Source organism: Calidris pugnax, unplaced genomic scaffold, assembly GCF_001431845.1.
Source record: "Calidris pugnax isolate Ruff unplaced genomic scaffold, ASM143184v1 scaffold44, whole genome shotgun sequence".
In the NCBI taxonomy this organism is placed as follows: domain Eukaryota; kingdom Metazoa; phylum Chordata; class Aves; order Charadriiformes; family Scolopacidae; genus Calidris; species Calidris pugnax.
Window position 1 is genome coordinate 4,231,330 of NW_015094506.1, and position 23,981 is coordinate 4,255,310.

The 23,981-nt window shown below is 49.0% G+C and overlaps 1 protein-coding gene across 7 annotated transcripts in view; it reads left to right on the forward strand.

The window, feature by feature from the left end:
• Window positions 1-4,008: 4,008 nt before the first annotated feature.
• Window positions 4,009-23,981, forward strand: part of CACNA1I (calcium channel, voltage-dependent, T type, alpha 1I subunit) — a 179,077-nt gene continuing 159,104 nt past the window's right edge. For 4 of the 7 annotated variants that reach the window (XM_014964119.1, XM_014964121.1, XM_014964123.1 and 1 more), the window contains exons 1-2: window positions 4,546-4,651; window positions 17,019-17,320. In XM_014964119.1, coding sequence (XP_014819605.1) covers window positions 17,040-17,320 — 281 coding nt within the window. In that variant the 5' untranslated portion in view covers window positions 4,546-4,651; window positions 17,019-17,039. Of the gene's footprint in view, window positions 4,479-4,545; window positions 4,652-17,018; window positions 17,321-23,981 lie in introns of those variants that run through there. The other 3 variants (XM_014964117.1, XM_014964125.1, XM_014964118.1) reach the window with 3 other exon arrangements.

Below are 23,981 nucleotides of genomic sequence, written 5' to 3' on the forward strand. Positions count from 1 at the left end.
TGCCCTACCTGGGAGCACTGTGGAAAACCCTGCTTTGTGTCTGGCCGCTCCTCCTCCTTGCCGAGTGCCTGGGAATGAGCTGGGCTGACATGTGGCCGTGGCTAATGTGGCCACACAGTGGACCCAGCTCTGAGGGGTCTGTGTGCCGTGCAGATGAGCTGGAGGGTGGGCTGGGCTGCACAGCAACAGGATTCACAGCGACGGTCGGTGTTTGGCTCCAGTGTGCTGCACAGCATCTGCCATCAGGGCTGGCAAGAGGGAGCAGGGCTGGGTCAGCCTGGCAGGAGGCAGGATGGTGCCCGTGAGACTCGGCTAGAGGATGCCCTTAAATCCCGTGTAGGCTGCTGCCTGGTGGGCTCAGCCCACAGCCACCTGCAAACCTGCAGAGGAGAGGGCTGTGTCTCCCAGAGCTACCCCTGCAGCCCCTCGGCTGTGATACCGCTCCCCCTTTCCTGCTTGTTCCCTCTTGACTTGTCCCCTCTCTGAAGCAGTTGCAGTGAATATACTTTCCCCATTCTCTTCACACACTGTCCCCACTAACCTCCCCCCTCTGCCAGTGCTGCTGGCTCAGGTGGTGATAGGGGCAATGTGGACTTTCCTGTTCCTCTCAAAAATCGCAGAGGGGACAGGGAGGGACCCTTGGAAATGCTCTGGGTGCATCTGAAGGACCAGCTTGTGCCATGCTCACCTCTGGTGTGACCCACCCCAACGTTGCTCCCAAGAGACCCCATGGGGGCAGGCAACAAAACTATTTGAAAGTGCCTTGGGGGTTGATGATGGAGCCTTGTCACTACTGCGACCTGCAAGACGAGGAGCCATTCACCTTCAGACCCTTCCCTTGGGGCTGGTGGAGACGAGGGTCTGCTCAGGGAGGGCAGCAGCTTCCCAGCCCAAGGCTTAGTGATAACACTGGGATTGCCCCTGCGGGGGATGCCCATGGTGTACGTACCAGGAAGCCCATGGAAATCTTTCCCATTGTGTGTGGTCTTTTGGAGGGAGGACACAAGGACACAAATGCTCTGGAGCATGAGCTGCCCTGGGCTTACTCATTTCACCTGCTCCAAGTCTGTGAAGGGATGAACAGCCTGGCTCCACTTCTCCACCCAGCCCCTTTCCCTATCCCCTCTTTCTAAGCCTGTTGCGTGTTTTTATCAATTTGGAGGGTTTGTCTGAGTGAAAGTTCAAATGTCTCTTTATCCCCATGCTGTGGGTAGGCTGGAAGGCAAACAGACATTATCCTGGGATGTGGACATCACTGATGACCCACGGATTATCCTGGGTGTGTATTTATGTGCATCTGTCCTCCTGTGCCCCTCTGTGTGTACCCTTCTTCTTCCCTAACATTTCATTTCTTTTGCCTCTCCTTGCTGCCCTGTTTCTCTCTCCTGTGTCACCCTCTCTCTCCTGCCCTCCTCCTCATTCTCTTTTTCTCATTTGATATTCATGCATGAATAAATTCAATTGCATTTTTTCCCTGTTCCCCCTGAAGGGGCTTGTTGGTGAATTGCAGGCATCTGAAATCATATAATACTCAGATTCATCATTTCGGGGACAGAATTGAAGCCCTTCTTCTCATGAAGGAACAGAGGATGCTTTTTGTGAGGGGAGGGAGCTGCAAATGTCCAGGGTGGACAGCTTGGCTAGAAGGCCAGCCAGCCCCTCTGGTGTATGTAGGAACGGGGAAGGCATACATAGGTGTGTGTAGGTGAGTGCCTATAGTTGCTTGCATATTTGCTACGTGTGGTGCTTGTGGTGTCACTAGGAGAGAGTAACATCTTGTAGGGGGCTGCCAAGATTTGGTTGATGCAGGAGCTGTCTCAGCAGTTGCCATCAGCCTGGCACCCCAGAATTCAGAGCAATGGTCTGGAGATCTGCCCAGGCATCCTCATCAGCTGACTTTTGGGATGATGACGTGGCTCTGGTATCACCCCAAACTCTGCTGTGGGTCTGGGGACATGCCCAGAGCCATATCCCCATTGCACTAAGAAGTTGTGTGTCACAAAATCATGTCCAACCTGCACTTCAGGGGTCTTCCTGCTGCGGATGGGCACTTACTGTCTCCCTGCACCTACACGGGAGCCCTCCAGCTCATGCAGGATGGGGGGACTCAGGGTCACCACAACCTTCTTTGGTACCAAAGGTGGCTGGAGGTATTGTCCTGCACGGCTTCAGTGCAAACTGGCTCTGACCACTGACAGGGAGAGGTCCGGCCAGCACAAATATTTATCCTGGAATAAAATCTCTTTCCAGCTTGTGGAAGATGCATGAGTTTACCATGCAAACACAGTCCTGGTCAGAAGCTATGAAAAAAGAAAGGCTGGACTTGCTGAGGAAGGGCTGTTTTTCATGAGAGCTGTTAATCAGGTAACTTCTAATGCTCACAACATTCCTGTCATTTATAACTCTGCTCCGTTTTCTATTTTTTCAAAGCACTCCTGTTGCACCCTGAGGATCCTCTGAGGGCTGAGTTTGTCTTTCAGGAGAGGAAACAAGATTAGACACTCTATAAAACACAACAGTGTTACGTTAAAAGCGGACAGTGTCCATCATCTTTGCTCTGAAGACTTTTAAGGGCCTCAGGAGAGACCGCGGCGATGCCAACCACCCCACTCAGAACCCAGGGAGCTTGGCATATGTGATGGAAATGGCTGGGGGCTCCGTGGCTTCTAGAGCCAAGTGCAGCCAAGTCGAGCCAAGTGCAGCCAAGTCAAGCCAAACCACATGGAGATGGACAGCAGAGGAAGGGGTGTGTAACTGGTGTTTTTCACTCCAGATGGTGAATGCACGTGAGCTACCTTGAGGTCAAACCAGAGATGCTCTGGCTTTACTGGAAGGTGGGCTTGCTCCATTGCCTTCCAGCAGAGAGTTAATGACTAAGGGCCTGTTTCACAGTGTGATTAAAGTGCTTGGTTTCCCAGCCATTTTTAGGTCAGATGTGTTAATTACCCTGACCCAGCTATTCTAGCTGTGAACACAAAGTCTGCCACAGACAGTGCAGATGTTGTCTTGGTGGAGAAGGGCTGGAGAAGGCTTTGTGTAAAACCCTTGTGTAGGAGCTTCTGGGCTGCAGCGCATGTTGTACCACACCCCAACTGGGAGCTGAGTGTTTTTTAGTTGCTTATTTACAATATATGCCCATGGCAAATGCACGAGTATCTCTGTCTCTCCTAACATCTAGGGTTTTATTGGTTTGAACAGGCAAAACCCATGAAGAACCTTGAGGATTATGATGGCTTCACACAGTGTCTCTTTCCCAGAGCCGGCTTGGGGATCCTCAGCAGGAAAATTGAAGGCTGATGCTCCAAGGATTAGAGGCCTGTGCTGGTGTGCTTGGCCATGCCAAGGCTGCTTGGCCATGGGATAAGACCACTCGGGGAGATGGCTGGGCTGGTCCTTCATCACAGGGAGCTTAGGGTGGCCGTACTCTAGCCCCAGGATAACATACTCTGTGTGTTCTCCATCCAGCTCTTTTCACCCTGGCTTTGCAAAACGCAGTAGGAAACTAATTTGCAGTGAGTTGTTCCCCCACCCTGAGTTCCCGTAACAGATTTGGGAGTAGGATGGGGGGAGAGGAGGGACTGGTTTTGAGGGAGGGGCTTTTTGGGGTGTCTGTTAGGTTGGTTTTTTCTCTTACCAAGGGGTAGTTCTCTAACCTGCTTGGTCTGTGACCTGTGGAAGGACACACGCTCACAAGTTTGGGCAAGGCAGGCATGCTGAAGGCAGTGTCTGTCAGAAAAGGGAGGGGAAAATTGGCTGTCCTGAGACCCCACCGTGGGTGTGAGTGTGCAATGGTATATACCGTGAGGAAATTTCTTCTTTTTCTCTGGTGTTGCTAAAATTCCTGCCTTATGCGCCTCTAATTGTAGGTTTCCCCTAAAGACATTTGGTGTCACTGTAAGGACGGCATTTCTCTCTCTGCCTGTACAGTTATTCTCTCTCTCTCTCGCTGTGCCGTTCGCTCCATAAGCCGTTGGTGAACATACCATAAGACACAGGGAGAGAGAGAGAGACAGACAGAAACCACACACCAGCCCTTTCTCCTCGCTTTCCCCTCATGGAATAGCTAAACTTGCCCTCATCCACACCTCCATCACCTCCCAGCACCCCACAATTATTTTGACCCTCTGGTCTTTTTTGGAAGGAAGCTTCTGTCACTTCATAACACCACCTGCCTGGAAAAACACACACACACACACACAAACAAAGCCCCCCAAACCCTCCTGCGAAGGAAGAGGTCCTTCTTTTTTTGGCCTCTTTTCTTTTGCTCTGACTCCAGAGCTTCAGACTCCAGCCTGAGCAGCCACAATTTCTTACCATGTATTCTCCTTTTAAACCATCTCCTTCCTGCACACGCTCAGTCCTTGCAGCCACGGATCTAACACAACTCCCCGCTTCTCGCCTGCAGGTTCTTTGCTCCCCGTCACTCAGCTGATCCTGATCTTTTTTCTCCTATTTTTCCCCCCACCCCGGGCGCTGAGGTGTGTGTGTCTGTGTGTGAGTGTGCCTGTGTGCAAGGGAGGGAGGTGGGGGGGGGGCTTTTTTTTTTTTTTTCTCTTGGTGGGGGAATTTTTTCAAAGCATCTTCATTATTATTTTATTTTGCTTCTCTGACTTGGACACTTCTCCCTTGGAGATTTCTTTTCCATGCAAAGGTAGGTGAGACGCATGCACACCTGGCTAACCTTATGTCTGTCTCGTTTCACTTGGTTTTGCTGTCCTTTTAATAGAAAACTTGCGCCCACCCGTGCACCTGCATCATTCCTGTTTTGTTTCGTACCTGTTTCCTCTCCAGCAGAAGTAAATGCTGAGGGTAGACATGTCTGTAATGTTAACAATTCTGTCTTTCTGAAAGGAAAGTTATTTCTCCGTGCATGTCCAGCTGTATGTGTATGTCCATGTGCGGTGCCCATGTATGTCAGACTGCCTCTGTTTACCCAACAAGTAGCAATAATTGATTTTGGTCTGTTTTGGGCAGGGGTGGTTGGTGGAAAGGGAACGGCTGTGTGTCCAGCAGTTCATGTCCATGAGCGACTGCAGCAGGGAATGTGTTTCTCACACATATTCAGCAGCTCTTTATACATGGCTATAAATGCTACAAAGAGTGTGAATAATCTCAGAAATTTCAAATTTAGCCCTGGTTAGTTTGTACTGTTATGATGGGGAAGGATGGTGGGAAAGAGGAAGGGTTACAAAATCTCCTCCCTGGAGAGGTAACTGCCTGAGACTTGTGTATATATATAACTTTTCTTTAAACCATCTCACTGTTAGGGGCTTCTTGGGTTTGGGGTATTTTTATTTCTTTGCAAAGAAAGAGTTGGATCTTGGATTAAGGTTTCATAAATTGTGTTTTCTTGTTTTGTTTATGATTATTATAGCATTTCAATTGCGTGTGCAACATCCAAAGTGTCTGAAAAGGGACAGGGAATAGGATGTACTTTAATATAGCAAATGCATCATCTTCTGTACATCACTGGATGCTGTTGGCTGGAGTCAGGGGGAAAGAAATTGAAGAATTAAAAGAAATAATATTAGACATCATTGACTGGCAATTATCTGGCATATTTTCTGCTATACTGGTTTTCGTAACACTCTTGATGGATACCTTTTCCTTCTTGGTAACAGCAGCTGTGTGAAAAGTACCAGGGGCTTTAAAAAGAAAAAAAAAATAGAAAGAAAAAAACAACATGCATAATTTCCCTGCAAATTATTACAAAGAAAAATGGTAAACATCAAAAAGCAGAACTTGCTCTGCATTTTCTCTCTGTTAATAGGAAGCGTTTTTCTCATTGATCTGGGGGTTGCTAGTGGTTCTGTATCTCTGTCGCTTAGAAGACTGCTATGTTAATTGTCAGTTGTTTCTGTGTGCTATTGCAGAGCTCTTGGTCTTAAATTTGGGCTGGTGATTGAGGATTTATTATCTCAGAAGAAGGAAGGGGTCTGCTGGCCCTCCACCCCCCTCACGCCTCGATGTTTTCACTCCAACACGTAAACTTCTCTGCCAGCGGAAGGAAATCCGCAAGCTCATTCTCTTCTCACCACCCTACCTGCAAAGAAACTTTTAATTCAAAGCACTGGGAAGGGAATTCAAGAGCCCTGTTTCTAGCCCCCTTCCCTTTTATATTTTAAGGACACCTTGGGAGCATTTCTCCCCCAGCCAGCACTGCCCCATCCCTCCGGTCTGGGCGGGAGGCAGCTCCCCGCTGCCCGCAAGGGCTTCTGCCACCGCACTGAGTGCATTTATCTCTCTCCGTTAAATAACATAATAGTTTCATGGCTTTGGCATTGAACGTGGGCTTCCTCAGAACCGCAGCAGTGCATGCCTGTTGGTGAAGGTCTAGTGCCACGATCCCCTCCCCAGGGGAGCCAGGAGGCAGGCACGGATAGGATCTGGGCATCGCGCTGGATTCTCTGCCCGCTGGCAGGACCCTTGCACCGTGCTGGCTGGGAGAGGGTGCAGCACCTGTCCGGGAAAGCCTTGCCCCTAGCTGTAGCAGGAAAGTGGGGAAAAGCAGTTTTTCCTCAGATCTTACTGGAAAGCGTGTGTCTGAGCACTGGCCACCTCGATGCACCAGCAGATGCACACGTGCCTTGCCAGGAGATCTGGTGGTGATTATGTCAGAGGAGAATCAGGGGGACAAGGGGGGAGCTTTGATCTGCCACATCTAAGGGGTTTGCCTTGTGAAGCCTGGATCAATCTGACAGTGCCTATCATAAAGGGGGAGTTATGCCAAACCTGTCTCATGTTTTCTCTCACAAAATCTGCCCTTGTTGCTGCCTCAGGAGCATTTTCAGGCAGCAGACCTGGCTGGAGCAGGGCGAGTGCAGCCACAGCCATCGAGGGAGTGAGGGGAAGCGTTGCGGGAGGGGGATGCTGATTCCCCAGGAACTCACTGCTTGCTGTGGGTGTTTCTGGGTAGGCACAGGGGCCTCGGTTGGGATATTCGGAGACCAGCTGGGCTGCTTGGGGTCTATCAGAGTGCACTTGTGATGTTGTGTCCCCACCAAGAGCAGCACCTTCCCTGCTGGTCCAGCCCTAGGCATCCTTGAAGCACCAGTAATGCACCTCTGCCCCAGGCTGCAGCCCTGGCTTCTCCTCTACTCCTGGGCTTGCTTGATTGATTGCTTCCTTCCTTCCTTCCTTTCTTCTAACCCACTTCACACCTGGCTGCGTTACTGCTGCCTGATCTGGTTTTGGAGAATCCATGTGTTCATGCGATGTCATCCCAACCTACAGCACTACTTAGAGTTACAGCCCTTCCCTGTCCCAGCCACAGCAAGGTACACCAAGAGGGTATCCCAGAACAGGGTGGCTTAGGCTGACCCTCAGCCACCTTTGATTTTGGGAAAAGCCTGCAATTCTGGCCCCTGCTGCAAAGAAGCCATACGCTTGGTCAGCTTTTTTTCCTGGGGAAAAAAAATATGTTGAAACCAATTTTTATTCTTTTTTCTCACCGAGAACAAGTATCTACAGCTGGAAACTCATGAAATGCACACACAGTGTTAGGAAGCTTTAAAAGAGCTGGCCACTGATTTAAAATAAATTTGATCCTTTATTAAATCAAAGTCCTAATCCTGCAAATTCAAGCAAACAGGTGAACAGATGCACTTGCACAGAGTCTTCCTAAAACTGCTGGGTACATGGGTGGGCTGAGAAATCAAGTGGCACAGGTGGATCTGCAAGACCAGGTAGTACCATTTCTTAGCTGTATTTTTTTAAATCTGTAATATGGGACGATGTAGGGCTGATTTTAAGAGTGTTAAAGATCTACAAAACCCCAGCCTGTTATTTGGAAGTAAAGGTTTCTTCCCAGTTGTGCAGAGGTGCGTAGTTGTTTATAATGACCTAATATAATCAGCTTATTTAGTTGATTCATCTGTGTCTGAAATGCATACCTTAAAGCTCTTAGAAATCACGTAGTGGCTTGAAAAATGTCTTATACTGATACAAAATTTATTTAAGCCCTCTAATCATAACTCTGCCTGCATAAATCAACCCACTAACTTGGTAATAAACTCCTCGCTTTCCCGGTACTCGTCAGGCCACCGTGTTTGAAGCACTGCGGTGTGCCCTGAAGAGCAATCAGCCCAGTGTATCAGGGACTAATTGCAATGAGGAGATCTCAGAAAACGCCTTGTTGCTTGCCTTGGACCGAAGGTGTATGCTGCTGTGGTGGCACAGCAGGGAGGTGGTCTCTTGGCTAAGCCAGGCTCAATCATGGGGGGCTTTGCAGGTCGATACCAGTCCTTGCAGCCTGTGGGTGAGTGGACATGCTGCGGGTTCTTGGTGTGAAATGCTGCTTGTTGGTGTTTTCTGCAGTAGCTTGTGTTTCCTAGCACCCGCAGAGTGCAGTACAGCAGCCCCATCTCCGTGTCACCAAGGCAGGATCAGAAAGGTGCCTCCGAAAGGAAAGGTTGTTCCCTTCTTATCTAGTGTGAGTGTATATTAAAAAGGAAAAAAAAAAAGGGGCAGTTAGTCTCTGCTTCTGACATAGCTGTCGTCTGCAGTACAGGCACCACATCCTGCTCCATCCTCTATGTAAAGCTTGGTGGGGGCGTCCTGGGGAAGGCCAGCAAGGGGCATTTGCATGCGAAACCACTAGAGATTGGGATTATCGCTGCGTGTTTGAACAGGATGGAGAGGAGCTGCTGACCTGCGCTGTCGGTAGCTGGTGAAGTGGCCAGTACTGGGGATTTTGTGGCTGTGATGTGGATGCTGCAAATATTTCTGTGTTGTGATTATTAGACAGAGGGAAGGTTTATATTTCCTTTCTCTGAAGTGTCAGAGTTTGGCCATGGCTAGAAAAACAGCACTGTCTAGAGAGCACAGGTGGGGTTAGTGGTATTAAACATTTCTCAGGTGTTGGGTTAGTGTGTCGTGCTGACAAGCTCGATTAAGTTGCTTGGCAGGACAGAGGTTAGGAATGGATTTTCCTACAGGTCAGACTGCCAGGGATGGATGGGATCCTGTTTCTGCTGCTGCAGTATGTGTGTGCCTGCAGTGTGCCCAGCATCATCTCGCATCTCCTCCCGGAGCGAGGACTTTTGGCAGTGGTGATGCCCTCAATTGCTCGTCTGCCATGAACATTTTTTATTATTATTATTTTGTCTTTCGAGTTACTCTAAGTTTTCCAGTGGAGTTGGTGGGAGATGGGGAGAGGGTATCTGTTTATGGACTCTTCTGGACTGAGTTTTCTTGCAAGATTGTCTGCTATGGGGAGGGATTGGGCTTGGACTACAGGGGTCTGTTTCAGGTCTGTGGTCAAATATGCTTTCATAGGTGTCTTTGCTCCTTGTCAGTGATTTCTATTCAAGCAACCACACAAGCTTTGATTTGTTGGTTTTGTTTTGTTTTGTTTTTCTGGTGACAGCAGGGAGAGAAGGGACTTTTCAGGCTTATATAAATGAGTAGCACTGACAGGGATGCAGGGAGCCATCACAAGGTCCTGGTCTATCTACTGGCCTGAGATTGAACAGCCTGTGTGCCTTTGCAGAAGAGCCGCTTCTGTTGTCTCCTCTCTGCTTCGAGAGGATTCCCATCTTCGTGGCTACATTTCTTTCCCATATCCCCTCTCCTTTCTAGAGGCAGAGCCTGGGGCATCATCACACTCCACATAGCTTCAGCTCCCTTCCTGTTTTTGTTTTTGCCAGTTAGTTTGCTCCAAATATGCATCTGGGTTTATGCAGATTATCTCCTTTGGAGGCAGGGGATTGTGGGGGGCTGGTGACGGTAGTAATTTATAGGGAGGGGAGAAGCATAAGATATAACTCTTGATGCTCCCCAAATCCCTTAGCGTTGTGTTCCCTTTAGATGTGCTCCTTCCTCTCTCACTTCTCCCCACCTCCCTTCCCACCCCGGGGAATCTCCTCATGGTGATGTGGGTTGGGACAAAGTGTGGAGGTGGGATGAGGATGCTTGTGCAGGGATGGGAGGTAGCATCCAGTGCTGTGCTGTGCCAGGGAGCAGGGGGGCTCCTGGGGTCTCTCCGCTCCTTCTATGCTGCTGTTTTCCTACACCTGCTCACTGCAATGGATCCTGAAGGGACACTGGGTCAGGCTGGGCACTGGGACCGGGACAAAAGGGGCAAAGAGGTTGGTCCAGGAAGGATGATGTGGAAGGGCAGAGCTCCTTGCTGCTGGCTTAGCCCAGGTGGGAGCAACCAGCCTGGCCACAGCTCCAAGCTGCCCTTGGATAGAGTGGATAGAGTGGATAGAGATCCACTCTCAGTGCAGGTGCAACGCTGGCAGCCCTTGTGGTGGGCAGGAGCTGCAGCCCCATTCCCCCAGCGCAGGCTTCTCCAGGAGGCACAATTGAAGTATTTGCACATTTTGCCTCTCCTGCAAGCACTTCATATTCTGGCTCAAGGGCTGAGAGTGTGAGGGTGGCCCTAAAGCCGTCGTTGCTAGGAGCCTGTGAGACCACTATCTTCCTCTTCATCATCCTCATCAGACTGGCGTTAGTTGACATTGTCATTGCTGATCTGGAGGAGGGAGTAAACAGCATGTTAATGACTTTCCCGGATGATGATAAAACTGGTTTTTTGCCTGCTGGTGGGGACGGAGAAAAATAACAGAAAGGGAACTAGTGAGGTCAGAAAGACGGGCAGAAAATAACATAATGAGATTCATCTTAGGAAAAATGCAAGCTAATGCATCTGGGGGCAATGTAAGCTGAAATACGCATTCTGAGGACCAGGTGAGGGGCAAAGGAGGGGGACGGCACACACCACGAGACCGAGGTGTGACAGTAGATGGCATATCAGACATGGGCTTGCAGCGTGACGGGGCCAGCAACAGAGACATCAGGATGGCAGCCCGCCTCTGCGGCCGGCCCAGGCGCCAGCCCTGCGGGAACGCGACGCTTGGCACATCATTATCGGCAGAGCATTGGTAGGCGAGAGGCGGCTTTCAGCACGGAATGACCACGGGGCGAGGGAGATTAATTTATGAGCAAGGATTAAGTGCTAAAGATGTGTAGCTTGGCTAAGCGGTGGTTTTAAGCAAGAGGACATGACAGGAATCCATGCACTGAAAGGTGCCCAAGGAGGAGGCATCGCTGTGAGTTGTACAGACCAAAGCAGGTCTCAGGGAGCAAGGGGGGAAAGTTGGAAAGGGAAAACACTGGCTCTGGGGCAGAACCTCCCCATAGATGGGTCTGTTAGAAAGTGGAGCCAGCCCCAAAAGGAGATCTTTGGGTGCCTGTTTATCTGGGACACCAAACAATGAAACTGATTTGTTGAAAGCAAGCATATGTATTCTCTGAGGAGCAGTGGGATGAGGCTGAGGTCTGCAGTAGCACTAACCTCTGGGTCTCAATCGTCCCACAGAGTCAAGGCCAGGTAATGATTTTTCACCCAGAAATTTCCTTTGCCTCTGTACCTCCTCAACCCAAAGTGACCATGTTGCTCCTGTGCCTTTTATTCTCTCATCATTTACCTTTTCCCCATCTCTCCAGCAGCTTCTTTACTGGTCTCCACAACATCTCCTTGAGGCTTGGCCAAAGGCTTCTTAGCAGCATAAGCAGATCCCTACTTTAGTGCACTAGGGGTGGGGACCAGAGGCAAGGCCAGGATGGGAGTATCCCAGCCACGCGAGGGGGAAACAATGTGGTGGACATTGGCTGTCATGGTAAGGGTGGGAGAGTCCAGGAGATCTGGGCTTGCTCTTCCTACAGCTGGGGTGTCCTGCTTGTGGTACAAGGCAGGGGGTTTTCCGAGGCTTCAGGACAGATAGTTTGCTTATCTTTATTTGGTCCTGTGCTGACCACGCTGCTCCTTCCCCTGCTCGGCAGGATGGGAGAATTTCTTCTGCTCCCTGTCCTGATCAGGAGAAGGGATCCAAAATCACCAGGGTGGAAAGGGGGAGGCTGTGAAGCTCCTGAGCTATTCTGGCAGAGGTTAATAACGTATGCAGAGATGAGGCACAACAATCATCCAGCATGTGGCCAAAAGGCAGTAGTTCATGGGCATTTGACCAGGCAGTGCAGCTGGGAGACCCTGGCCCTGGTGCAGGCCACTGATGGCATGTTTCAGGGGTGCGTGGGCACACCAGCACCTGTGGGTGATGGATCTGGGCACCATTTGAAACGTTTTCTGCTGGGTTCTGCCACGTCCCCTCGCATCAGGAGGTACTGAGATGACGGAGATGTAAAAGCTCCACTTTCAAATTAGCTGCTGATAGAAGTGACCCTGTTCCTTACCCGGTAGCAGGACACCTCCACGCACAAGCAGGCAGGCGAGAACAGGCGCTGCCTCACACGAACAGGCAGAGAAACACGCCGGTGCCAGATGAACATAAACACAGAGGGAGCTGTGTGTACCACTAATTACATTGTACCACGGCAAACGCTCAAAATGTGAAACCTGTGTGACTAACACATCCCCACAGCCAGACGCATGCATCAAAGATAACACACCACTGGCGCTTGCCATTTATAGCAACAAACAAACACGGGCTCACAACCCTGTACAACAGGCCACCCCGGGAGGCACAGGCGCACACGCAGCTACCCAATGGGGTCACCCACACGAGTTCATAAATATGCCACACAGCCAGAGACATCCTTAAAGAAGTCTGGGTTTGTGTGAAGCCGGCTGCAAGAGCCGTGCCCCAAGATGCTTGTCAACTTTCAGATGGACGTTTGGAGATGATACCTAAATACGTGTGCCGCAGGTGCTGCTCCCATGGACATGGCCATCTTGCCCTCCCCTGCAATGCCAGCTGGAGGTTGTCGTTTTTGTCCCTCTTCTGCAAGGGTGTTGCAGGGGTGTTAGCAGGACAGAGCAGCTGCCGGGCTTCTTGCTGCTTCTCAGTAACAAGTGAAGGATCGTGATGGGTGGTCCATAAAGGACTTGTGTCCCCTCAAGGATAGGAGATGCTGTATATACCTATGGCTGCTCTTAAAGGAAATATACTCTGCACTTTCATCTCAGCTGCAGGCCCTGGTGTTGTCCGGGCAAGCAGCATGCAGGGAGGAAGGGACAGCCCCAGGGCAGCGTGGGCTGGCAAGGGATATGAGGTTCAGGACGGTGGTGGGGAAGGTGAACTCTTCGGATGCTCCTGCAGGAGGGGAGACATCACGCTGGGATCTGGGTGGATTGCCTCCAGCACTGGGATGGTGCTCTGGGGACCTCTCTCTGGTATTTCCCTCCGTTGTCTAGCTGTAAAAGGCTCTTTTACTGGCAAGATGCGGTAGTCTCTCCTATCCTGTCTGCACCCTAGAGGCTTTCAGAAAAAGTCTGCATGAGCATTGCAAAGGTCCCATCAGACCTCCCTCACCTGCAGTCCCTGAAGGCCCCTCTCTGGGGGAGGAAGGGGTGATGAGGAGTCAGGAGAATGCTTCAGATGAGGAGTGATGCCGATGGGACACCTTGGTCTGGCTCACTCGTGGCACTTTGCTCAGCTGTGGCATGCCTGGCAGGTCATGGCATTAACAGACCTGGGATGCCAGTCACAGTCCTGGGGGGGAACGTGTCATAGAATAGAATAGAATCGTAGAATAGAATGGTTTGGGTTGGAAGGGACCTCAAAGATCATCGAGTTCCAACCCCCCTGCCATGGGCAGGGACACCTCCCACCAGACCAGGTTGCTCAAAGCCCCATCCAGCCTGGCCTTGAACACCTCCAGGGGTGGGGCATCCACAACTTCCCTGGGCAACCTGTTCCAGTGCCTCACCACCCTCACAGTAAAAAATTTCTTCCTGAGATCTAATCTGAATCTTTTTTCTTCCAATTTAAAACCGTTTCCCCTTGTCCTATCATTACACCTCCTGGCAAAGAGTCCCTCCCCAGCTCTTCTATAGGCACCCTTCAGGTATTGAAAGGCCGCTATAAGGTCTCCCCAGTGTCTCAGCAGAGCCCCCTCTGAGCGGGTCAGGAGGTGACACTGGCCTTTGGGGACAGATGGCCCTGATCTGAAGCGCTTCCCCTGAATCGTGACATCTCCTCTTTTTTCTCCCAAACAATCTCCCCTGCTTATTGTGTCCACCGCTTCCCTTGCTATTTCAGAGCATCCTGCCCTCTCCTTCCCCAGCGGAGTCACGAGACCTGCCGTCCGGCAGGACCAGGTGCTTTCACCGAAGCAGGGAAGGGCTGAGCCAGAGGCCAGCAGCTTGTCCCCTGCCTGCCAAGTCACCGAGCTCCCTGCCAGCACACGTGTCCGGGGCAGGTGTGCGTGCCAGATGCAGGACCAGCAGGGGCTTGGCTTGGGATGGCAGTGGCTTTAAATGGCTCTTGGGAGGGATGGTGGGGAAAAGAGGCTTGAGAGCTGGCTCCGAGGAAGGCTTTGGTGCAGGCTGCACAGGGAGAGGAGGCAGGAGGAGCTGCCAGACCAGAGATATCTTCCCTTGCCCTGGGAGGGAAGTGCGGCAGGTGGAGCATCGCTCTTCCAACAGCATGCAACTTTTGCAGGGGAATGTTTTCATGCGTTTGGGGGGCATTTGGCCAGAAAATTCAGGGGTGGGGAGGATTTTATGTTTGTTGATGGGTCTGACCTGCCACCACCAGCTGGGGATAGGCTTGCCTAAGCAAAAGTTTAAGTGGGAAGAACGTGCATCTGGCCGCCCTGTGGCCATCTAATCATCCTCTTGTGTTGCCCTGGTCACAGTAAGCAGCACTTGCACAAAAGGGAGGGAGATTAGAGGCATCCTGGAGGAAAGCTCTGAGGCCTTATAATCCTGTCCGGCCTTATTGGTATTTTAGCTGGGCATGAGCCCTCTCTGTTGATGTACATTTTTCCATATATCCATATGTGAGCATGTGCCAAACTCGTTCCACTTCATCATCTTGGTTTAAACCGGACCTCTCCTGGGTTGAAATATTGTAGCAGCCTCACTCCAGCCTTGTTACACCAACCAATGCTACAGCATTGGAAGGTCAATAATTGCCATTCCAGAGAAAATATCAGCATTGTCTAAGTTGCATTCTGACCAAAATAGCAGAAATATCTGATTCCAACCTCCCCGTCTGAGCTGGTAGTGGTGAGGGTCCTGGATATGTCTCCAGCAGGAAAACTGCTCCCTTCCCCTTTGAAGTTGAGACAGGAGGACTGGCTCTGCATAAAGAGCTCAGAAATGTCCCACTGCTTGGGTTTTCCCTCTCCCTCTTTTGATGCAACACACTAATCCTGCTTAATGTAGGAAATACACCATGATCACAGCCTTGGGGCTGGTTTGGGTGTCGGAATGAGATTTTATTTCAAGAAGGAAGGGAGCAGTAATTACAGCTTCAGTGGGGCAGCTGTCATTCAAGGTCTGTGCTTAGCTTCAGGACTCCCAAAGGGATTCACCTGGCTCTTTGTATGGTCTCTAATGAGTCGCTGTGGGCTGCACAAATTGGAGCTATAAACTGCCCGTGATGCAGCCACTACCCGACTTGTGCACGTGTGTTTCACACGGGCAGAGCGGCATCCCAAAGTCCCGGGTGCATCTGGCAGTGGTGAGATGGAGAAGAGGTCCTGAACATTTACTTGGAGGGAAAGCAGGGAAATGTTGATGAATTTGTTTCTCCCATTCCTTTGCTCTGTTATATTGTTAATTATGAAGCTTTCTATGTTGCAGTTTGGAATTGTCATGCCCTCGTCAGCGTGGATGCTCTGAGCACCGTAATAAGTCATTCCTCCTGCTAACCTTTCTCCTCTGTGTTGTTAATGGGAAGGAAGCTGGGCTCAGCCACCGCATGTCAATAGCCTGCAAGGGAGTCAGCTCAGAGCAGGCAATGGGGGGCTGGTGGGAAAAGGGAATGGAAAAGGTGGTACAAGGAGTTGCACGGGTGCTCAGAGTTAAAAACCTGGTGAAAGTGAAAACTGAGGTGCTGGATGGTGGGAAGGATGTGCTGCCACTTTTGTTACAGGGGTTAAAAATTATGAACAGCATCCCAGAGCCAGTCAGGAGACACAATACCTGTTTCTTTCCAATAGCTGCAGGCCTTTGGGGTAATGAATTCGAAGAGTCTCTGTGCTATCCCCTAAGGGACACTATGTCTGCTTTCTAAACCTCTGCACTTGCTGCTCTTTGTTCTGACAAATACCAAGCCTCGAAGAACAAGCAAAGCTTTGGATCAAAGTGCCTACTGGAAGCAGGGGGCTGAGAGAACAGGGTGGATAGGCAGAGCTTGCAGGGTTTTCAGTGGGGATAATGGGTGATGGCAGCCCAAGGCAGAAAGGTTGGCCGGACCTGGCAGATGAGTGCTGCAGAGCGCACTGGAGGTGATGGATCCAGAAGTGTGGACATCAAAGGGGTCCTGAGCTGAAACATCAAGGGTGCAGGATGCCCAGAGCAGCATCAGCAGGGATGTGCATGGGCTGTGTGATCCTAAAGTGAAGGGGACTGAGCTGAGTGTTGGGGAGGATAACCTACGGCCAGGGTGTGAGGGGACGAGGTCTGCACTGTGGATGCTGGTGGCAGACACATCCTTTCCTGATGCTGATCAGCCCTTTCTGTACTGTGTGTCTGAAGGCTCTTATGTTGCTTTTAAACTACTGATAGCATGGGCACTCCAGACATTTGAGCATGCCAACAAGGTGAAGGGAGGAAAGTGCCCATCAGGCTACCATCGGGCAGTCCTTTGGGCAAGCTCTCTTTTCTAAGAGCATCACTGTGCTACTTAATGGACAACATTTGGCTTTGCATTTTCCCAGAAAAAGGCCACCATTATATGCACCCAGCCAGCAAAGTGATGTTCTTTAGCAAAAACATGGTGCTCTACAGTACTTGGGTGCCACCGAGCACGAGACCTGTTCTGCTCTTCCTACACCCACCCATGCTCTCTGGCCATTCTGCTTAGAAGCTGTCCTGCTCACACTGCTGGCATAGAGAAACAGCCATGCTGCACCGCTGGGGCTAAATCAAAGAGTTTTGCTTAAAATTGCTGCAGCACAAAGTGCGACCACAGTTTATCATTATTAGAAGCGTCAGTCCTGTGGCTCTCCCCTGCTCCAAGCTCACTGGGAGAGCATGGGAGTGCTGTGCTCTTGCTGCTGATTCCTCATCTGGGTTTCATTTCTCTTTCTCCCCTCCTCTCCAGGAGTTCTCGCTTGCGGCTGGCATGGCAGAGTACATCCCCCAGCCTCCCTCCACCTGGCCCGCGGGCCCGCAGCCCCCTCACACCTCCACCGTCTGCCCGCTGGAGCCCATGGATCTGGGGGTCTCGGAGCAGCAAATGCCACCAGAACAGCCACCGTCCTCCCCAGAGCTGGGTGAGGATGAGGAAGTCACGTCCCCACCGGACCCTGATGTCCCCTACCCCGACTTGGCTCCTGTTGTCTTCTTCTGCTTGAAGCAGACCACCAGCCCGCGGAACTGGTGCATCAAAATGGTCTGCAACCCATATCCTTTCCGAGCTGCCCCCTTCGCCCTCCCCGGCTCTTGCTCCCTCCTGCCCCATTCCTCCCCTCTCCCTGCCCTTCCGGGGCACCTGGCAGGTAAGGAATGAAGTTTCCTACATATTTAATGAACTGCTTTGTTCCTCGCTTGTGTTTTAAACAGAGCTTTGGCTGTTTTAGTGTGTGATCAAAAGAAGCTGATTATGAAAAAGGGGACTTCAGAGAGAGCTGCTGACAGAGGGGTGGGTGAGGGGGGGCATTTCAGAAAGGCCCGTTCTTCCCCTTCCTGGCTCCTTTTTCACCTCTGCCTTGGGACAGAGCAGGGTTGCTGGCCCCGGAGCTTGTCAGCAGTCTGCCACGAATGGCAGAGGTGTCTCTTCCCTCTGAGCATACAGGCTTTAACGAGAGCTCATCATGCCCTTGGTGAGGGAACCACCACTCCTGGACCTTGACTGCAAGGGACACCTAGGTGACCCCTTGCCTTTCCAGCAGGCACATGTCACTGTCCTGCCGATGTCTTGCTGGGATGCCCAGGCAGGAAGGAATGGGAAAATCTGTTCAGAGTTTGATGCTGAGCTTCACACCCTGGGGGAGACCTCCGGGATGTGAGCACGCCCTTCCTTTGCATGGGAAGTCAGTGATCACACGTGTGTGTCACGGTTCACGCCCAGTGCCTTGATTGCAAGGAGGCCCCTGGAACCCACAAGTGCAAATGGCAAACACCTGCACAACTCGTTAGCACTGGGGCTGCTAAGAAGCAACAGCCTCTGTGGCTCTTGAGCCTGATGCAATATAAAGAACAGGTGGAAAGCACTTGCTCCTTTTTGGACTATGGGATCCTTCAGAGGGTGAAGAAGTGGAGGAGATGATGAATTATCAGAGAGGTTGGTCTGAAGTTTTACTTGAACCTTTTTCTGTCCAGAAATCTCAAGTGCTGACACTTTCTCCCTGGAAGTTTCTTAGTTCCTAGTTTGGTGGGTATTATCTGTAAGGATGCTTGTTATGGTTTTGATGCATTGGCTTCTAGATTAAATCTGAGTGTCTGGGCACACAGTAGAGACTTGCAAGATGTTTCTAAGAGCCTTTTCATCTTCAAAAAGCAAACCCTGGGTGAAGTCTTGAGGTGCTGTCAGCAATAACACATGACCTCAGATGGCTGATGGATCTGCAGATTTGTTTCAATTTCAAATGTAGGATAAGGTTTGGATTTCAGCTCTGAACTCTTGTCTTAAAGTTCAGAAGCTCATAAAAAGGTGCTGCAGTCTCAAGCACAGGTTATGACTGAGAACTTGTTGGAGGTTTAGGTTTTCTGCTTTCCTTTCTACTGGCTGCTCCTTAAAATTTAAAAACTTCATATTGAATTATGCATGGCTTTTCAGTCACTGTGTGTCTGCACTAGTCATTATGTCCTGGGAATCTTGTCCCAGCATGTGGTGGCCTCAGAGTAAAGCATGAAAGATTTGTGTCTCAATGCAAAGGCTGGATTCAGAAAATGAGAGAAGGGAAATAACCTGCGTTTGGGATGAAGATTTTCTCTTGAAAGGGGGAAGGAGGTTGTGGGGGAAGAAGAGAAGTGCATGTTCTTATTTCTGGCTAAAAAGTCAGTCAAAACAGTCCTTCCAGTTTGGTACCTAGCAAGGAGCTTGTCTTAAGGTGTTGGCACTATATGCCCATCTTAGTGTTTTATTGTTACTTTTCCTTTAACCTGTAGACATGCATGGTATTTGACTCTGAAAGGGACTCTTTCATAGCAGAAGCTATAGAAGGAAGGAAAAAGCTTCATGGAATCACTTGATGACATTACACCAGGCTACATGGGATGGGGGTGAAGGGCAAAGGTGGGGCTGCTGGAAAACTTTTGAAAGGGTTGCTTCAGACCTGTGATTTCAGCTCAGCTGTGTGACGTTAAGAGATTATTTGAAAAGCAGAAACTGAGTGGAGAACGGTCATCTCCTCCTTTGATTTCTCCCCTCCCACACCTGTAGTCCTCATTTTGAATGGATCATGCAGTAAGTAGTTCCCATACTTTTTTTACAAGTGAGGGATAGTTTCTGTGCACCCTGAAGGTTTTTTGCAGGCAATCATACGCTCTTGGCATCACACTTTTTTTTTTTGATAGCACCATAGAAATGGTACAATTCCATGGCCTGGTGGCAGATCACTCACTGTGGTCTCATCCCTGGCTGGGAATGAGCCTGTTTGTCAGGGATGCTTCTATGAAAGTCAGAACAAGTTTTCTAAGAATTTATATGCTTGTCTGATTTTTCCCTGTCTAAAGTTTTTCATCCCTGTTATATTGGGCTATTGGGTCTCCAGTGCCCTTGTGTCAAGCAGGGGTGGGGTGAGTTGCTGTTACAGCACAACACCTGGCCTTTCCTGAAGATTTGGCAAAAACAATGGGGCACTAATTAAAAGCCTGTTAATCTTCTCATTGACTTTCTACTAGGCCAGAGTTTCATGATCATTGTTATACGAGTACTGTCAACGAGACTTAAAATGGAAGCTCTGATCATTAAGGACTATGTAGCAATTTTTGTAAGCACAAGGTCATTAACCACCAAATTTCAATTTAAGTAATTGCATTCTACCTACTTAAATCCCCCTCCCCTGAAGATTATTTTTCCTTCCATGAGCAGTCCATGAGCAATTTGGTTATGTGCTATTAAACAGCTGCCATATTCCTTTGCTGCAGTGCAGTAAGAAGAGAAAGAATCACTTATCTCCCTGCTTTAAAATCACTCCTGGATACATATGATTGTATAAATGTGTAATGCTGTTATAGCAAAAATTGTAGACCCTAACTCCCCCTTAAGATAGGGACTGTGTTCCATGTGAGACTGTGGTGTTTGTCCCCGAAGGGACTATTTACTGTGTTTTTTGCCATTGTGCTGTATGGTGAAAAGGAGCCTGATGCTTTTAAGTTAGGTGATTGTGTTTCTGGGGTGGCTTTACATACAGTGCGAATGAATGCTTGAATTGCCCTAGTTTATTGGTGAGCAGATGATTGTTATTTTTTTTTTAAATCCTGATTAACCGTGTTAGATACAGGTAACTGCTGTGTGATCAGGTGGGTGTGCAATGCAGCGCACACCTGGGAAGTGTGCCTGTCGGTACGGAGTCCGGCGTGATGCACCACGTGAGCAGCCCACCAAACAGCTTGCTTAGGTTAATTTCTGTTTTGATGAACAGGCGGAAGGCTGGCTGCTCGGAGTTGCAGACCACGGGGCTGTTGCAGCTACGATGTTAACACAGTCAATATTTGAGATATGCCTATGAGAGAGGCTGTAAGATTTATTTTTTTCCTTTTATAAAACCTGAACTCCATACCAAAAAGGGTTTCAATTTGAGCTCAGAGGGGAAATAGGGTGAAAAGTGTGAAAACATGTTTCCAAAACAACTGTGTAGCATTCATCTTATGAATTTATAAAGTGTTTGGGACTAAATAAAGGGCATGCCACATGGTGCCTTTCAAATGGATCTTGATGCACTTTGCAAATTATGAGAAGATTATGAGAGAGATGCCTGGATGTTTGCATCTCTGTTTGACTCCTTGGGGTTCCATAAAGACTTTACACTTCATCCATCCCTAGGGTCAAGCGCCATAGATTTGGTTTGTCCTTTGAGCCTTTCTTTAAAAGAGAGACTCTTTCCAGGAGGCTCAGACCTCCCTTTGCTGTTGAATCCATAATATTGACATGACAGCGAGAGCAAGAGTGAGGGGTGCCATTAAAAAAAATCAATGCTAAAACTGTGGCAGTAACGAGATAGGCTCTGCAGTTCACCACTCTGTCATTTTCTTGCTTTTTGTTATATACCGGCCCCTTCCCTCATTTGTGAAGTGTGTTGCCCATTTGGACTTCTGCTTTGCTCTTGGGCAGTAAAGTGTTGCATTTCCAGTTGATTTCAATGGTGTAGGAGCAGTAGGTCAGGTCCCAGTTGTGCAAAAGCTTCGTACGCACTTAATTTTTAGTACCAGGAGCTGTGTTTTATAGGATATAGGGCAGGGTGGCTTCTCAAAGCTAGTATGACTGCTTGTGTGTACTGACGAGCTACCTTGGAGGATCTTTGAAGCTTATGATCTACAAGTAGAGGCTTTGTCATCGTACTGGTCCCTGAAAGTCCTACCAGGTTTCTGGGGATACTTTCTTTGTAACTTGTACTAGCAGCTCTGTTGGCTTGTCCTGTGTGCCTGGTGCACAAGGAAACAGGACTGGCCTTTGGCGTATTGATGGGGAACTGGGAAAACCTACAGATTTATTCCCTACCTCCTCCCTGCCTGGTGCCTCATATCATTTATGTATAAGCCAACTGAGTATAGGATGGTTGTCGATGGCAATAGTGGTGTTTCCTGCAGGCACTGTCCTATGGGAGCAGAGTGGAGAGTCAAATGCTGGAGGAGCAAAGAAAATCATGTGTGTGTGGATCGGTTATTGGTAACTTCTCTTGGCAACATTGAGCAGGCGATGCCATCGTATGTGGGGATTCTGCTGCCAAAACCACAGCTTTTCAGGTGACACATATGGTCAAGGGGCCAACAAATCTTTTGCTCATTAATAAGCTTTGGGTGAGTAGGTGTGTTATATGTTACACCCTGGTCAAATACCAGTTTGGGCAATTTGTTTTTGTGTGAGTGAAATTTTACGTGCAGATTCTGTGGTATGCTGTACTTGTATCTGCATTAAGCTGTTGCCTTGTGTACTGTTAAACCCTGGGTTTAGTCTTCATAAGAACTGAATGTAGTTAATTAATAAGCAAACACCAGCTGCAAATTTCTTGAGTCTTTTAATAGTTGATGTCTGTCTTAAGGCCTGAGCTCCTGTAATCCTCTGATTAGGTTTCTTTTTCTTTTTACATGTGTACATTTACTTATATGTGTGTATGTATATACATAAATTAAAAAAAAAGTTCTTGCCTCTCTACTAGGTAGAGAAAAGCTTGGAAATGTGACCAGAAGGTATAATAATACATCAAAAATTGAGTGGCTTATGAATTTTAAGTAGCATTCATCATTCTTGGGTGCCTAGAGATCATGGCTTTCTAGTCTTGGCTCAGAGTATCAGCTTTTATATGCATACCTGGAAAACACTAAAATGCATATGTTATTCCTGCTTCTCTGTTTTAAGGACAGATTTCTTCTGTCTCTCTCTGCAAATCTAGTTCAGAAGACAAGTGAAGTCTGACACTTATTTGAGGACTTGTGATAGCTTCATATCATTCTAGGTAATCAAGCAGATGTTGCAGCTGTGCCCTTAGGAATGGATTGATTTCTGTTGATTGCACAGCTCTGTAGACCTTTTTCCAGCCAACAGATATACCTGTATACCCAAGATCCAGCAAATGCAAGATGATGTTTTTGTGTAAGAGGTTATCTAACCTCTCTGCGCTCCACACTGTGCTAAATCAACTTTACAGTTGCTCCTGTTGCTTGGGAAACTGAGCTGATCCAGAGCTCTCCAGTGGATGAGGTGTTGGTGGCATTGGTGTTCCCCTGAGCATGTGCCAAATGCTTTTCAAGCTTCAAGAGGGGGCAAGCCTGCCTTAGATCCTGCTGGGTTTTCTGCCACTCTGCCAAGCTCCCTACTAGTGGAATGAGGCTTGCTATTAGCAAATAAGGATGACTTTTAATAAGCCAATTGACCATAAACTTGATTAATATTTGAAGGCAATGCATCCACTGGGCCAACATAGCCATCTCCCCAGGACCAATCTATCCTCAACTACTCTCTTCCCCTTCTGTGTTAACAATATGAGCTTTAAAAGCAGTTGTTTCCTATGCTTGCGAACCGACCCTTAATTTCCCTGTTAATTCTTCTCTTGGGAATATGGCTGGGTTTCACCCCTTCTAACTCTACCTGTCTAAAAACCAGTCATCCAGGCTCTTTCCACAGATATTTGACAGACTGCCATCTGTAGCAGGAAATTCAGCACGCTTAACTTAACTCCTCCCTTCAGAGGGCAAAGTCACTCTCTGGAGGTGCCTATTTTTACTTCTTTACTAAAGAGGGAGTTTCTGGATAGCGGGCTGCAGGGATTGCTGGTTAGCATCCTGGGCTGCCTTTAGGATTGCTGTGCTGTTTGGCTTCCCGGATGCTATGGAGGGAGGCAAAGGGGAATGTAGGGAGCAGGTCTGGTTTTTGGAAGTAGTACAGTCTGAACATTTTAATGCTTCCATAATGAAATACCAGACAATTGTAGTTTTGTGAGGGGAGGGAAAGGCACACCATCTGCCTGGAATCTGGATTGGGAAAAAGTAGTTCTGTAAATTCCAGCTTCTTTCCTGGGATGGCAACCCTGTTTCCTGCTTGTCATTGGGAGGCAGAGGCAGGTGGCAGGAGGAGCATGAGAGTCCTCAGGACCTGCACATGTAGTAGGGAAGGAAGCTCCCTCTGCAAAACTAGGGATGAGGGAATGTCATTACTGTGGGTCGTTTGGTGTGCAAGTTTACAATGGGAAATTTAGAGGGATCGTTTGCACAGTCAGATATGGTGTAAATGGAATTTAAATTCATGCGTTGTCATTAGTAGTACACAAGGGATGGATATGTTTGAAAGGGATTTGCGTGCTCGCGATCTGTAAGAAATCGGCTGGGTTGGGTGTATGCGAGATATATGCAATTCCAGGCAAGTGGGCAGATGCAAAGGGATGAGGTCTAAATTTGGCTGGCT